Source organism: Urocampus carinirostris, chromosome 12 (assembly GCF_059441175.1).
Source record: "Urocampus carinirostris isolate Australia breed hairy pipefish chromosome 12, RoL_Ucar_1.0, whole genome shotgun sequence".
NCBI lineage: Eukaryota > Metazoa > Chordata > Actinopteri > Syngnathiformes > Syngnathidae > Urocampus > Urocampus carinirostris.
In genome coordinates, this window is record NC_142360.1 from 100,638 (window position 1) to 117,762 (window position 17,125).

General features: G+C 46.8%; 1 protein-coding gene across 3 annotated transcripts in view; it reads right to left on the reverse strand.

Annotated features, from left to right (window-relative positions):
• Positions 1–14,334, reverse strand: part of LOC148354588 (uncharacterized) — a 51,812-nt gene extending 37,478 nt beyond the window's left edge. For all 3 annotated transcript variants that reach the window (XM_088349713.1, XM_088349712.1, XM_088349714.1), the window contains exon 1: positions 14,175–14,334. In XM_088349713.1, the coding sequence (XP_088205839.1) occupies positions 14,175–14,298 (124 nt within the window). In that variant the 5' untranslated portion in view covers positions 14,299–14,334. The remainder of the gene's footprint in view (positions 1–14,174) is intronic.
• Positions 14,335–17,125: the final 2,791 nt, after the last annotated feature.

A 17,125-nucleotide genomic window follows, 5' to 3' on the forward strand; every position in this document is an offset into this window, starting at 1 on the left:
TGAGCCGTTGGAAATGAACGGCCGCCGATTTAATGAGTGCCCCCCGGTGGCCGTGTTGCGGCAATGCAGCTATCATTGGAAACACATTGAGCCGTTGGAAATCAATGACAGCCAATTAAATAAATGCCCTCCGGTGGCATTTTGCGGCAATGCAGCTACCAACTGATATACCTCCAGCCGTTCGAAATGAACGGCAGCCAATTGAATGAGTGCCCCCCGGTGAAGTTTTTGTGGCAATGCAGCTACCATTGGAAATACATTGAACCGTTGGAAATGAACGCCCACTGATTTAATGAGTGCTCTCGGTGGCATTTTTGCAGCAATGCAGCTACCATTGGAAATACATCTAGCCGTTTGAAACCGAACAGCCGCCTATTTAATGAGTGCCCTCCGATGGCGTTTTTGAGGCAATGCAGCTACCATTGAAAATACATTGACCCGTAGGAAATGAACGTCTGCCGACTTATGAGCTCCCTCAGGTGGCGTTTTTGCGGCAATGTAGCTACCATCTGAAATACATCCAGCCATTCGAAATGAACGTCTGCCGATTTAATGAGTTCCCTCAGTTGGCGTTTTTGGGGCAATGCAGCTACCATTGGAAATACATTGAGCCGTTGGAAATGAACGGCTGCCGATTTAATGACTGCCCTCCATTGGCGTTTTTGCGGCAATGCAGCTACCATTGGAAATAAATCCAGCCGTTCGAAATGAACGGCTGCCGATTTAATAGTGCCTCCGGTGGTGTTTTTGTTGCAATGCAGCTACCATTGGAAATATATCGAGCCTTTGGAAATGAAGGGCGGCCGATTTAATAAGTGCCCTCCGGTGGCGTTTTTGTGGCAATGCAGCTACCATTGGAAATACATTGAGCCGTTGGAAATGAACGGCCGCCGATTTAATGAGTGCCCCCCGGTGGCCTTGTTGCGGCAATGCAGCTATCATTGGAAACACATTGAGCCGTTGGAAATCAATGACAGCCAATTAAATAAATGCCCTCCGTTGCGTTTTTGCGGCAATGCAGCTACCATTGGAAATACATCCAGCCGCTGGAAATGAACAACCGACAATTTAATGAGTGCCCTCAGGTGGCGTTTTTGCGGCAATGCAGCTACCATTGGAAGTACATCCCGCCGTTCGAAATGAACAACCGCCGATTTAATGAGTGCCCTCCGGTGGCATTTTGCGGCAATGAAGCTACCAACTGATATACCTCCAGCCGTTCGAAATGAACGGCAGCCAATTGAATGAGTGCCCCCCGGTGAAGTTTTTGTGGCAATGCAGCTACCATTGGAAATACATTGAACTGTTGGAAATGAACGCCCACTGATTTAATGAGTGCTCTCCGGTGGCATTTTTGCAGCAATGCAGCTACCATTGGAAATACATCCAGCCGTTTGAAACCGAACAGCCGCCTATTTAATGAGTGCCCTCCGATGGCGTTTTTGAGGCAATGCAGCTACCATTGAAAATACATTGAGCCGTAGGAAATGAACGTCTGCCGACTTATGAGCTCCCTCAGGTGGCGTTTTTGCGGCAATGTAGCTACCATCTGAAATACATCCAGCCATTCGAAATGAACGTCTGCCGATTTAATGAGTTCCCTCAGTTGGCGTTTTTGGGGCAATGCAGCAACCATTGGAAATACATTGAGCCGTTGGAAATGAACGGCTGCCGATTTAATGACTGCCCTCCATTGGCGTTTTTGCGGCAATGCAGCTACCATTGGAAATACATCCTGCCGTTGGAAATGAACAACCGCCGATTTAATGAGTGCCCTTAGGTGGCGTTTTTGCGGCAATGCAGCTACGTTTGGAAACACATTGAGCCGTTCGAAAAGAACGGCGACCGATTTAATGAGTGCCCTCAGGTGGCGTCTTTGCGGCAATGCAGCTACCGTTGGAAATACATTGAGTCGTTGGAAATGACCGGCCGCCGATTTAATGAGTTCCCTCCGGTGGCGTTTTTGCGGCAATGCAGATACCATTGGAAATACATTGAATTGTTGGAAATGAACGCCTGCCTATTTAATGAGTGCCCTCGGTGGTGTCTTTGCGGCAATGCAGCTACCATGGAAATACATCCAGCCATTCGAAATGGACGGCCACCAATTTAATGAGTGCCCTCAATTTGCGTTTTTGCGGCAATGCAGCTACCATTGGAAATACATTGAGCCGTTGGAAATTAACGGCCACCGATTTAATGAGTGCCCTCCGGTGGCGTTTTTGCGGCAATGCAGCTACCATTGGAAGTACATCCCGCCGCTTGAAATGAACGCCCGCCGATTTAATGAGTGCCCTCCCGTGGCGTTTTTGCGGCAATGCAGCTATAGCAGCTCAGTAGCCTAGATGGTAAGGCGCCCGCTTTAACACTGGGAGGTCGGTGGTTCGCGCCCCGGCCGAGTCATTCCTAAGACTTAAAAAGTGGTCGGCGGCGCCCTCTGTTGGCTGCGGCTGCATCGGCTCGCTACAACGGGTCAGGTGCAATCGACATTTCGTTCTGTGTACATTGTTACACAGAATGACAATACAAGGAAATTATTATTATTATTATTATTGTTGGAAGTACATCCCGCCGTTCGAAATGAACAACCGCCGATTTAATGAGTGCCCTCCGGTGGCATTATGCGGCAATGCAGCTACCAACTGAAATACCTCCAGCCGTTCGGAATGAACGGCCGCCAATTTAATGAGTGCCCTCCGGTTGCGTTTTTGCGGCAATTCAGCTACCATTGGAAATACATCCAGCCGTCGGAAATGAACAACCGTCGATTTAATGAGTACCCTCAGGTGGCGTTTTTGCGGCAATGCAGCTACCATTGGAAATACATCCAGCCGTTGGAAATGAACAACCGCCAATTTAATGAGTGCCCTCAGGTGGCGTTTTTGCGGCAATGCAGCTACCATTGGAAATACATTGAGCCGTTGGAAATGAACGGCCGCCGATTTAATGAGTGCCCCCCGGTGGCCTTGTTGCGGCAATGCAGCTATCATTGGAAACACATTGAGCCGTTGGAAATCAATGACAGCCAATTAAATAAATGCCCTCCGTTGCGTTTTTGCTGCAATGCAGCTACCATTGGAAATACATCCAGCCTTTCGAAATGAACGGCCGCCAATTTAATGAGTGCCCTCCGGTTGCGTTTTTGCGGCAATTCAGCTACCATTGGAAATACATCCAGCCGTCGGAAATGAACAACCGTCGATTTAATGAGTACCCTCAGGTGGCGTTTTTGCGGCAATGCAGCTACCATTGGAAATACATCCAGCCGTTGGAAATGAACAACCGCCAATTTAATGAGTGCCCTCAGGTGGCGTTTTTGCGGCAATGCAGCTACCATTGGAAGTACATCCCGCCGTTCGAAATGAACAACCGCCGATTTAAGAGTGCCCTCCGGTGGCATTTTGCGGCAATGCAGCTAACAACTGATATACCTCCAGCCGTTCGAAATGAACTGCAGCCAATTGAATGAGTGCCCCCCGGTGAAGTTTTTGTGGCAATGCAGCTACCATTGGAAATACATTGAACCGTTGGAAATGAACGCCCACTGATTTAATGAGTGCTCTCCGGTGGCATTTTTGCAGCAATGCAGCTACCATTGGAAATACATCCAGCCGTTTGAAACCGAACAGCCGCCTATTTAATGAGTGCCCTCCGATGGCGTTTTTGCGGCGATGCAGCTACCATTGAAAATACATTGAGCCGTAGGAAATGAACGTCTGCTGACTTATTAGCTCCCTCAGGTGGCGTTTTTGCGGCAATGTAGCTACCATCTGAAATACATCCAGCCATTCAAAATGACCGGCCGCCGATTTAATGAGTTCCCTCCGGTGGCGTTTTTGCGGCAATGCAGATACCATTGGAAATACATTGAATTGTTGGAAATGAACGCCTGCCTATTTAATGAGTGCCCCTGGTGGCGTTTTTGCGGCAATTCAGCCACCATTGGAAATACATCCAGCCATTCAAAATAAACGGCCGCCGATTTAATGAGTGCCCCCCGGTGGCGTTGTTGCGGCAATGCAGCTACCATTGGAAACACATTGAGCCTTTCGAAAAGAATGGCGACCGATTTAATGAGTGCCCTCAGGTGGCGTCTTTGCGGCAATGCAGCTACCATTGGAAATACATCCAGCCATTCGAAATGAACGGCCGCCAATTTAATGAGTGCCCTCAGTTTGCGTTTTTGCGGCAATGCAGCTACCATTGGAAGTACATCCCGCCGCTTGAAATGAACGCCCGCCGATTTAATGAGTGCCCTCCCGTGGCGTTTTTGCGGCAATGCAGCTATAGCAGCTCAGTAGCCTAGATGGTAAGGCGCCCGCTTTAACACTGGGAGGTCGGTGGTTCGCGCCCCGGCCGAGTCATTCCTAAGACTTAAAAAGTGGTCGGCGGCGCCCTCTGTTGGCTGCGGCTGCATCGGCTCGCTACAACGGGTCAGGTGCAATCGACATTTCGTTCTGTGTACATTGTTACACAGAATGACAATACAAGGAAATTATTATTATTATTATTATTGTTGGAAGTACATCCCGCCGTTCGAAATGAACAACCGCCGATTTAATGAGTGCCCTCCGGTGGCATTATGCGGCAATGCAGCTACCAACTGAAATACCTCCAGCCGTTCGGAATGAACGGCCGCCAATTTAATGAGTGCCCTCCGGTTGCGTTTTTGCGGCAATTCAGCTACCATTGGAAATGCATCCAGCCGTCGGAAATGAACAACCGTCGATTTAATGAGTACCCTCAGGTGGCGTTTTTGCGGCAATGCAGCTACCATTGGAATTACATCCAGCCGTTGGAAATGAACAACCGCCAATTTAATGAGTGCCCTCAGGTGGCGTTTTTGCGGCAATGCAGCTACCATTGGAAATACATTGAGCCGTTGGAAATGAACGGCCGCCGATTTAATGAGTGCCCCCCAGTGGCCTTGTTGCGGCAATGCAGCTATCATTGGAAACACATTGAGCCGTTGGAAATCAATGACAGCCAATTAAATAAATGCCCTCCGTTGCGTTTTTGCTGCAATGCAGCTACCATTGGAAATACATCCAGCCTTTCGAAATGAACGGCCGCCAATTTAATGAGTGCCCTCCGGTTGCGTTTTTGCGGCAATTCAGCTACCATTGGAAATACATCCAGCCGTCGGAAATGAACAACCGTCGATTTAATGAGTACCCTCAGGTGGCGTTTTTGCGGCAATGCAGCTACCATTGGAAATACATCCAGCCGTTGGAAATGAACAACCGCCAATTTAATGAGTGCCCTCAGGTGGCGTTTTTGCGGCAATGCAGCTACCATTGGAAGTACATCCCGCCGTTCGAAATGAACAACCGCCGATTTAAGAGTGCCCTCCGGTGGCATTTTGCGGCAATGCAGCTAACAACTGATATACCTCCAGCCGTTCGAAATGAACTGCAGCCAATTGAATGAGTGCCCCCCGGTGAAGTTTTTGTGGCAATGCAGCTACCATTGGAAATACATTGAACCGTTGGAAATGAACGCCCACTGATTTAATGAGTGCTCTCCGGTGGCATTTTTGCAGCAATGCAGCTACCATTGGAAATACATCCAGCCGTTTGAAACCGAACAGCCGCCTATTTAATGAGTGCCCTCCGATGGCGTTTTTGCGGCGATGCAGCTACCATTGAAAATACATTGAGCCGTAGGAAATGAACGTCTGCCGACTTATTAGCTCCCTCAGGTGGCGTTTTTGCGGCAATGTAGCTACCATCTGAAATACATCCAGCCATTCGAAATGACCGGCCGCCGATTTAATGAGTTCCCTCCGGTGGCGTTTTTGCGGCAATGCAGATACCATTGGAAATACATTGAATTGTTGGAAATGAACGCCTGCCTATTTAATGAGTGCCCCTGGTGGCGTTTTTGCGGCAATTCAGCCACCATTGGAAATACATCCAGCCATTCAAAATAAACGGCCGCCGATTTAATGAGTGCCCCCCGGTGGCGTTGTTGCAGCAATGCAGCTACCATTGGAAACACATTGAGCCGTTCGAAAAGAATGGCGACCGATTTAATGAGTGCCCTCAGGTGGCGTCTTTGCGGCAATGCAGCTACCATTGGAAATACATCCAGCCATTCGAAATGAACGGCCGCCAATTTAATGAGTGCCCTCAGTTTGCGTTTTTGCGGCAATGCAGCTACCATTGGAAATACATTGAGCCGTTGGAAATTAACGGCCACCGATTTAATGAGTGCCCTCCGGTGAAGTTTTTGCGGCAATGCAGCTACCATTGGAAGTACATCCCGCCGCTTGAAATGAACGCCCGCCGATTTAATGAGTGCCCTCCGGTGGCGTTTTTGCGGCAATGCAGCTACCATTGGAAGTACATCCCGCCGTTCGAAATGAACAACCGCCGATTTAATGAGTGCCCTCCGGTGGCATTAAGCGGCAATGCAGCTACCAACTGAAATACCTCCAGCCGTTCGAAATGAACGGCAGCCAATTGAATGAGAGCCCCCTGGTGGCATTTTTGTGGCAATGCAGCTACCATTGGAAATACATTGAGCCGTTGGAAATGAACGCCCACCGATTTAATGAGTGCTCTCTGGTGGCGTTTTTGCGCTAATGCAGCTACCATTTGAAATACATTCAGCCGTTCGAAATGAACGGCTGCCGATTTAATGATTAATCTCCGGTGGTGTTTTTGCGGCAATGCAGCTACCATTGGAAATACATCCAGCCGCTCGAAATGAATAGCCGCTGACCTAAAGAGTGCCCTCCGGTGGCGTTGTTGGGGCAATGCTGCTACCATTGGAAATATATCTAACCTTTGGAAATGAAAGGCGGCCGATTTAATCAGTGCCCTCCGGTGGCATTTTTGCGGCAATGCAGCTACCATTGGAAATACATTGAGCCGTTGGAAATGAACGGCCGCCAATTTAATAGATGCCCTCGGTGGCGTTTTTGCGGCAATGCAGCTAACATCGGAAATACATTCAGCTTTTGGAAATGAATGCCCACCGATTTAATGAGAACCCTCCGGTGGCGTTTTTGAGGCAATGCAGCTACCATTGGAAACACATCCAGCCATTGAAAATGAACTGCCGCCGATTTAATGAGAGCCCCCGGTGGCGTTTTTGCGGCAATGCAGCTACCATTGGAAATACATCCAGCCGTTTGAAATGAACGGCTGCCGATTTAATAGTGCCTCCGGTGGTGTTTTTGTTGCAATGCAGCTACCATTGGATATATATCGAGCCTTTGGAAATGAAAGGCGGCCGATTTAATAAGTGCCCTCCGGTGGCGTTTTTGTGGCAATGCAGCTACCATTGGAAATACATTGAGCCGTTGGAAATGAACGGCCGCCGATTTAATGAGTGCCCCCCGGTGGCCTTGTTGCGGCAATGCAGCTATCATTGGAAACACATTGAGCCGTTGGAAATCAATGACAGCCAATTAAATAAATGCCCTCCGGTGGCATTTTGCGGCAATGCAGCTACCAACTGATATACCTCCAGCCGTTCGAAATGAACGGCAGCCAATTGAATGAGTGCCCCCCGGTGAAGTTTTTGTGGCAATGCAGCTACCGTTGGAAATACATTGAACCGTTGGAAATGAACGCCCACTGATTTAATGAGTGCTCTCGGTGGCATTTTTGCAGCAATGCAGCTACCATTGGAAATACATCTAGCCGTTTGAAACCGAACAGCCGCCTATTTAATGAGTGCCCTCCGATGGCGTTTTTGAGGCAATGCAGCTACCATTGAAAATACATTGACCCGTAGGAAATGAACGTCTGCCGACTTATGAGCTCCCTCAGGTGGCGTTTTTGCGGCAATGTAGCTACCATCTGAAATACATCCAGCCATTCGAAATGAACGTCTGCCGATTTAATGAGTTCCCTCAGTTGGCGTTTTTGGGGCAATGCAGCTACCATTGGAAATACATTGAGCCGTTGGAAATGAACGGCTGCCGATTTAATGACTGCCCTCCATTGGCGTTTTTGCGGCAATGCAGCTACCATTGGAAATACATCCAGCCGTTTGAAATGAACGGCTGCCGATTTAATAGTGCCTCCGGTGGTGTTTTTGTTGCAATGCAGCTACCATTGGAAATATATCGAGCCTTTGGAAATGAAGGGCGGCCGATTTAATAAGTGCCCTCCGGTGGCGTTTTTGTGGCAATGCAGCTACCATTGGAAATACATTGAGCCGTTGGAAATGAACGGCCGCCGATTTAATGAGTGCCCCCCGGTGGCCTTGTTGCGGCAATGCAGCTATCATTGGAAACACATTGAGCCGTTGGAAATCAATGACAGCCAATTAAATAAATGCCCTCCGTTGCGTTTTTGCGGCAATGCAGCTACCATTGGAAATACATCCAGCCGCTGGAAATGAACAACCGACAATTTAATGAGTGCCCTCAGGTGGCATTTTTGCGGCAATGCAGCTACCATTGGAAGTACATCCCGCCGTTCGAAATGAACAACCGCCGATTTAATGAGTGCCCTCCGGTGGCATTTTGCGGCAATGAAGCTACCAACTGATATACCTCCAGCCGTTCGAAATGAACGGCAGCCAATTGAATGAGTGCCCCCCGGTGAAGTTTTTGTGGCAATGCAGCTACCATTGGAAATACATTGAACTGTTGGAAATGAACGCCCACTGATTTAATGAGTGCTCTCCGGTGGCATTTTTGCAGCAATGCAGCTACAATTGGAAATACATCCAGCCGTTTGAAACCGAACAGCCGCCTATTTAATGAGTGCCCTCCGATGGCGTTTTTGAGGCAATGCAGCTACCATTGAAAATACATTGAGCCGTAGGAAATGAACATCTGCCGACTCATGAGCTCCCTCAGGTGGCGTTTTTGCGGCAATGTAGCTACCATCTGAAATACATCCAGCCATTCGAAATGAACGTCTGCCGATTTAATGAGTTCCCTCAGTTGGTGTTTTTGGGGCAATGCAGCAACCATTGGAAATACATTGAGCCGTTGGAAATGAACGGCTGCCGATTTAATGACTGCCCTCCATTGGCGTTTTTGCGGCAATGCAGCTACCATTGGAAATACATCCTGCCGTTGGAAATGAACAACCGCCGATTTAATGAGTGCCCTTAGGTGGCGTTTTTGCGGCAATGCAGCTACGTTTGGAAACACATTGAGCCGTTCGAAAAGAACGGCGACCGATTTAATGAGTGCCCTCAGGTGGCGTCTTTGCGGCAATGCAGCTACCGTTGGAAATACATTGAGTCGTTGGAAATGACCGGCCGCCGATTTAATGAGTTCCCTCCGGTGGCGTTTTTGCGGCAATGCAGATACCATTGGAAATACATTGAATTGTTGGAAATGAACGCCTGCCTATTTAATGAGTGCCCTCGGTGGTGTCTTTGCGGCAATGCAGCTACCATGGAAATACATCCAGCCATTCGAAATGAACGGCCACCAATTTAATGAGTGCCCTCAATTTGCGTTTTTGCGGCAATGCAGCTACCATTGGAAATACATTGAGCCGTTGGAAATTAACGGCCACCGATTTAATGAGTGCCCTCCGGTGGCGTTTTTGCGGCAATGCAGCTACCATTGGAAGTACATCCCGCCGCTTGAAATGAACGCCCGCCGATTTAATGAGTGCCCTCCCGTGGCGTTTTTGCGGCAATGCAGCTATACCAGCTCAGTAGCCTAGATGGTAAGGCGCCCGCTTTGAGACTGGGAGGTCGGTGGTTCGCGCCCCGGCCGAGTCATTCCTAAGACTTAAAAAGTGGTCGGCGGCGCCCTCTGTTGGCTGCGGCTGCATCGGCTCGCTACAACGGGTCAGGTGCAATCGACATTTCGTTCTGTGTACATTGTTACACAGAATGACAATACAAGGAAATTATTATTATTATTATTATTATTGGAAGTACATCCCGCCGTTCGAAATGAACAACCGCCGATTTAATGAGTGCCCTCCGGTGGCATTATGCGGCAATGCAGCTACCAACTGAAATACCTCCAGCCGTTCGGAATGAACGGCAGCCAATTGAATGAGTGCCCCCTGGTGGCATTTTTGTGGCAATGCAGTTACCATTGGAAATTCATTGAGCCGTTGGAAATGAACGCCCACCGATTTAATGAGTGCTCTCTGGTGGTGTTTTTGCGGCAATGCAGCTACCATTGGAAATACATTCAGCCGTTCGAAATGAACGGCTGCCGATTTAACGAGTGCCCTCCGGTGACGTTTTCGTGGCAATTTAGCCACCATTGGAAATACATCCAGCTATTCAAAATGAACTGCCGCCGATTTAATGAGTGCCCCCGGTGGCGTTGTTGCGGCAATGCAGCTACCATTGGAAATACATCCAGCCGTTCGAAATGAACGGCTGCCGATTTAATAGTGCCTCCGGTGGCGTTTTTGTTGCAATGAGGCTACCATTGAAAATATATCTAACCTTTGGAAATGAAAGGCTGCCGATTTAATGAGTCCCCTCCGGTGGCATTTTTGCGCCAATGCAGCTACCATTGGAATACATTGAGCCGTTGGAAATGAACGGCCGCCAATTTAATGAATGCCCTCAGTGGCGTTTTTGCGGCAATGCAGTTAACATTGGAAATACATTCAGTATTTGGAAATGAATGCCCACCGATTTAATGATAACCCTCCGGTGGCGTTTTTGCGGCAATGCAGCTACCATTGGAAACACATTGAGCCGTTGGAAATGAACAACCGTCGATTTAATGAGTGCCCTCAGGTGGCGTTTTTGCGTCAATTCAGCCACCATTGGAAATACATCCAGCCATTCAAAATGAACTGCCGCCGATTTAATTAGTGCCCCCGGTGGTGTTTTTGCGGCAATGCAGCTACCATTGGAAATACATCCAGCCGTTGGAAATGAACAACCGCCAATTTAATGAGTGCCCTCAGGTGGCGTTTTTGCGGCAATGCAGCTACCATTGGAAGTACATCCCGCCGTTCGAAATGAACAACCGCCGATTTAATGAGTGCCCTCCGGTGGCGTTTTGTGGCAATACAGCGACCATTGGAAATACATCCAGCCGTTGGAAATAAACAGCCGTCGATTTTATGAGTGCCCTCTGTTGGCGTTTTTGAAGCAATGCAGATACCATTGGAAATACATCCAGCCGTTCGAAATGAACGGCCGTCAATTTAATCAGTTTCCTCCGGTGGCATTTTTGCGGCAATGCAGCTACCATTGGAAATACATCCATCCGTTGGAAATGAACGGCAGCCGATTTAATGAGTGCCCTCCGGTGGCATTTTTGCAGCAATGCAGCTACCATTGGAAATACATCCAGCCATTCGAAATGAACGGCCGCCGATTTAATGAGTGCCCTTCGGGGGCGTTTTTGCGATAATGCAGCTACCATTGGAAATGCATGCAGCGATTCGAAATGAACGCCCGCCTATTTAATGTGTTCCCTCCGGTGGAGTTTTTGCGGCAATGCTGTGCAACCATTGGAAATACATCCAGCCGTTGGAAATGAACAGCTGCCGTTTTAATGAGTTCCCTCCGGTGGCGTTTTTGTTGCAATGCAGCTACAATTGGAAATACATCAAGCCGTTGGAAACTAACAGCAACCGATTGAATGAGACCCCCCGGTGGCGTTTTTGCAGCAATGCAGCTACCTTTGGAACTACATTGAGCTGTTGGAAATGAACACCCACCAATTTAATGAGTGCCCTCCGGTGACGTTTTTGAGGCAATGCAGCTACCATTGGAAATACATCCAGGCTTTCGAAATGAACGGCCGCCTATTTAATGAGTGCCCTCCGGTGGCGTTTTTTGGCAATACAGCTACCATTGGAAATACATCCAGCGATTCGAAATGAACGGCCGCCTCTATAATGAGGTACCTCCGGTGGCATTTTTGGGGCAATGCAGCTACCATTGGAAATACATCCAATCTTTCGAAATGAACGCCCGCCCATGTAATGTATGCCCTCCGGTGGCGTCTTTGCGGCAATGCAACTACCATTGGAAATAGATCCAGCCGTTCGAAATGAACGGCCGCCGATTTAATGAGTGCCCTCCGGTAACGTTTTTGCGGCAATGCAGCTGCCATTGACCAGCTCAGTAGCCTAGATGGTAAGGCGCCCGCTTTGAGACTGGGAGGTTCGGGTTCGCGCCCCGGCCGAGTCATTCCTAAGACTTAAAAAGTGGTCGGCGGCGCCCTCTGTTGGCTGCGGCTGCATCGGCTCGCTACAACGGGTCAGGTGCAATCGACATTTCGTTCTGTGTACATTGTTACACAGAATGACAATACAAGGAAATTATTATTATTATTATTATTATTGGAAATAGATCCAGCCATTCGAAATGAATGGCAGCTGACTTAAAGAGTGCCCTCCGGTGGTGTTGTTGGGGAAATGCAGGTAGCATTGAAAATACATTGAGCCGTTGGAAATGAACGGCCGCTATTTAATGAGCTCCCTCCGGTTGCGTATTCGCGGCAATGCAGCTAACATTGGAAATACATCCAGCCATTCGAAATGAACGGCCACCAATTTAATGAGTACCCTCCGGTGGTGTTTTTGCGGCAATGCAGCTACAATTGGAAATTCAACCAGCCGTTGGAAATTAACGGCCTCCGATTTAATGACTGTCCTCCGGTGGCGTTTTTGCGGCAATGCAGCTACCATTGGAAATACATCCAGCCGTTGGAAATAAATGCCCGCCAATTTAATGAGTGCCCTCAGGTGGCGTTTTTGCGGCAATGCAGCTACCATTGGAAGTACATCCCGCCGTTCGAAATGAACAACCGCCGATTTAATGAGTGCCCTCCGGTGGCGTTTTTGCGGCAATGCAGCTACCATTGGAATTACATCCAGCCGCTGGAAATGAACAACCGCTGATTTAATGAGTGCCCTCAGGTGGCGTTTTTGCTACAATGCAGCTACCATTGAAAGTACATCCCGCCGTTCGAAATGAACAACCGCGGATTTAATGAGTGCCCTTCGGTGGCGTTTTGCGGCAATGCAGCTACCATTCGAAATACATCGAGCCTCTGGAAATCAACGGCGCCCAATTTGATGAGTGCCTTCTGGTGGCGTTTTTGCGGCATGCCAGCTACCATTGGAAATACATCCAGCCGTTTGAAATGAATGGCCACCGATTTAATGAGATCCCTCCGGTGGCGTTTATGCTGCTATGCAGCTACCATTGGAAATAGATCCAGCCGTTGGAAATGAATGGCTGCCGATTTAATGAGTGCCCTCCGGTGGCGTTTTTGCTGCAATGCAAGCGTTCTCTGATCCTCGATCAATGAATTGATCCCTAATCATATCATCAGCAAACGTGCCAAGTCACAGTTTGTAATTAATTCCCTCAATGCAGCAATGAACTGACCAGTCGTCTCGCCCGGTGTTGTGCCCTTTTCCGACTCCTATGCAAATTCCTCCCCCCCTGATCGTATTCTATATAAAACGCTTATTAAAACAATAAAGCGAGCTAATTATAATAATTGGGAGATCCTAGTCTATATAACGCGTTTATTTAAACAATAAAGCGTGATCTTATTCTACAAATTGCGTTTAACGCGGATGAAAATGTCACCAACGTCAATGTACGCTTCCGACAAAAGCGATCGTATTCTATATAATACGCTTTAAAAAAAATAAAGCGAGCTAATTATAATAATTGGGAGATCCTTCTCTATATAACACGTTTATTTAAACAATAAAGCGCGATCGTATTTTACAAAATGCGTTTGTTAACGCGGATGGAAAAGTCACCAACGTCACTGTACGCTATGATTTCCGCAATCACAACTAATTGTACACAAATAATATTTATTTGATTTACTATAATATCCGTATGTAATGTCTTTTTTATTATGAATGAAACCCTGGTTGCATTGGATCCCGCGGTGTAAACAAATTGTTGTTTTTTTGCATTTAAAATCGGAGGGGGGGAGGAATTTGCATAGGAGTCGGAAAAGGGCACAACACCGGTCTCTGAGCACGCTGACGGAACTTGCTACTCTCAGCCACGACATTCATCTTCGGTACAAAGAAAGTTTTCTGGCGCATCACAGGCGGATTTGTAAGAAGTGCCAGTGTCGGGAAGGGAAAGAAAAATTCTCTGACCTTCTGTGCCTGAACAGTGCAGCAGTAGTGCACGTTTTCGTTTGTCCGGTATGTTGTTTGCAGTCAATGCTAGCAGCTAATTTTCGAACATCTAAATCCACGTGATGTACAACATTGTACGCTCACCTGGGGTTTCAAGCAAAGCAAGTGGTTGTGAGATTCTGATCCAAGTCATCTTCGTCGCCGATATGTTGTTTATGTAGTAGGATTGTAGTAATAGATTCAGGACAGGCACGGACGGTACATTCATAGAGTGTCTACTTAACTTCTTCCTCGGTAGTTCTCAAGCACAAGTACAAGGCTGCACATTAGTATACAGCGACACCGCAGGAAAGGAAGTGTATTACACGACACCACACTTGGGGTCATTCCGAGGTTTAATTCAGGAGTTAGCATGGGGGGGGGAGAAATTGGGCAGGCAAAAAAATCTGACTCCCCTGCTAAAATAGACTCTGTTGGAGATACAAACTTGTAACTTCTAGAGCAGGGGTCGGGAACCTTTTTGACTCAAAGAGCCATAAAAGCAAAAAATATTAATTTTATTTTGGGAAAGAGCCACACCATATATTATAAGACAAATTTACTAAATTGCTAAACCGGCGCCCCAGACAAAAGCTTAGTCTTCAGCACATTTATTTTTGATGATTTGATAAAAATTATGAAAAGAGAATAATGCCAGAGCCCCTGTCCCAAATTAAACAAACAGACCACTTTAAACTTGTCTCTTTCTTGCAATTACTCAAGATCGGTTCAACTCCTTTTGACCTTTTTTTTCATACATATTGGTTTCAAAACCAGATGCAAGCATTTATTTTGTAAAAACGTCACAACATTCTGAGAATAGGGAGCCTTATGTGCTTACCTTTGGCGAGAGATGGGAGGGAATGCTTGTACTTTTTGCATAGCTCCACCCATCCCTCCCACTCACCCAATCAAATGACTAAGTTCTCTTCCGGTGTTTTGGCGTATTTACAGTTCTGTGGATTCATCATAAAGTATCTGAACACTGAACACAGATTGTATAGTGAACTTTTAAATAAAGGATTCTTTAGCGTTGTACAGCCAAAACGAGTTTTTTTTCCCCCTTTTTTTGTGTGACACTTTGACTGTAAATTGTAGTGAAAAACGTGCCCTATATATACTGTGAAGTGTTACCTTCGGATTTAGTTTTGATTTGGTCTACGTGTACCTGAATAGGATAGACAACTCCGGTTTTGAACAAGATGGAGAAATTTTGCATGCAATCAAATTGGTCTCTGAGCCACAGATACTCATAGAAAGAGCCATATATGGCTCGCCAGCCATAGGTTCCCGACCCCTGTTCTAGAGTAACCTTCTGTGGCATCAATAAGTCAGCACAGTGAATTTGGGGTCATTTTAAGTTTTAATTCAGGAGTTAGCAGGGGGGGGGTGGGCAGGCATCTTACCTACCAAAATCTGACTCCCCTGCTAAAATAGACTCTGTTGGAGATACAGACTTGTAATTTCTAGAGTAACCTTCTGTGGCATCAATAAGTCAGCACAGTGAATTTGGGGTCATTTGGAGTTTTAATTCAGGAGTTAGCAGGGGGGGGATGGGCAGGCATCATACCCACCAAAATCTGACTCCCCTGCTAAAATAGACTCTGTTGGAGATACAGACTTGTACTTTCAAGAGCAACCTCCTGTGGCATCAATAAGTCATCACAGTGAATTTGTGGTCATTTGGAGTTTTTATTCAGGAGTTAGCGGGGGGAATTTGGGCAGGCAAAAATCTGACTACCTTGCTAAAATAGACTCTGTTGGAGATACAGACTTGTAACTTGTAGAGTAACCTTCTGTGGCATCAATATGTCAGCACAGTGAATTTGAAAACTTTCAGACGTTTCTCATAATACTACTATTATTATTATTAATAGTAGTAATAAAAACGAACTAGATCTGTCGAACACCTATTCAGTAACACATCGCAAAGTGGAGGTATTCCTCTGTAGTTGGATCCCAAAACCCCAAAACATAAGGTTTAAAGCGTGTCTTATTTTGCAAACAGTATAGGCAGGGAAGTCCAATTTTAAATGAAAAAAACAACAACCATTTGTTTACACCGCGGGATCCAATGCAACCACGGTTTCATTCACAATAAAAAAGACATTACATAAGGCTATTATAGTACATCAAATAAATGCTATTTGTGTACAATTAGTTGTGATTGCGGAAATCATAGCGTACATTGACGTTGGTGAATTTTTCATCCACGATAACAATCGCATTTTGTAGAATACGATCGCACTTTATTATTTGAATACACGCGTTATATAGACTAGGATCTCCCAATTATTACAATTAGCTCGCTTTATTTTTTTAAAAAGCGTATTATATAGAATACGATTGCATTTGTCGGAAGCGTCCATTGACGTTGGTGACTTTTTCATCCGCATGAACAAACGCATTTTGTAGAATACGATCACGCTTTAATGTTTAAATAAACGCGTTATCTAGACAACCCCCATTGTTATGAATAGCTCGCTTTATTGTTTTAATAAGCGTTTTATATAGAATACGATCGCTTTTGTTGGAAGCGGAGCAGAATGTGCGTTCACGCGAGAGGTGGGATTCTGTACGGGAGTCGGAATTGGGCAAACAACGGCCACCAATGAGTTCCCTCCGGTGGCGTTTTTGCGGCAATGCAGCTACCATTGGAAAGACATCCAGCCATTCAAAATGAACGGCCGCCGATTTAATGAGTGCCCTCCGGTGGCGTTTTTGCGGCAATGCAGCTACCATTAGCATACATCCAGCCGTTCGAAATGAACGGCCACCGATTTAATCAGTGCCCTCAGTTGGCGTTTTTGTGGCAATGCAGCTACCATTGGAAATACATTGAGCCGTTGGAAATTATAAGCCACCGATTTAATGAGTGCCCTCCGTTAGCATTTTTGCCCCAATACAGCTTCATTGGAAATACATCCAGCCGTCGGAAATGAACAGCCGCCGATTTAATGAGTGCCCTCCGGTGGCGTATTTTCTGGTAATGTAGCTACCATTGGAAATATATCCAGCCGTTGGAATTTAACGGCCGCCGATTTAATGACTGCCCT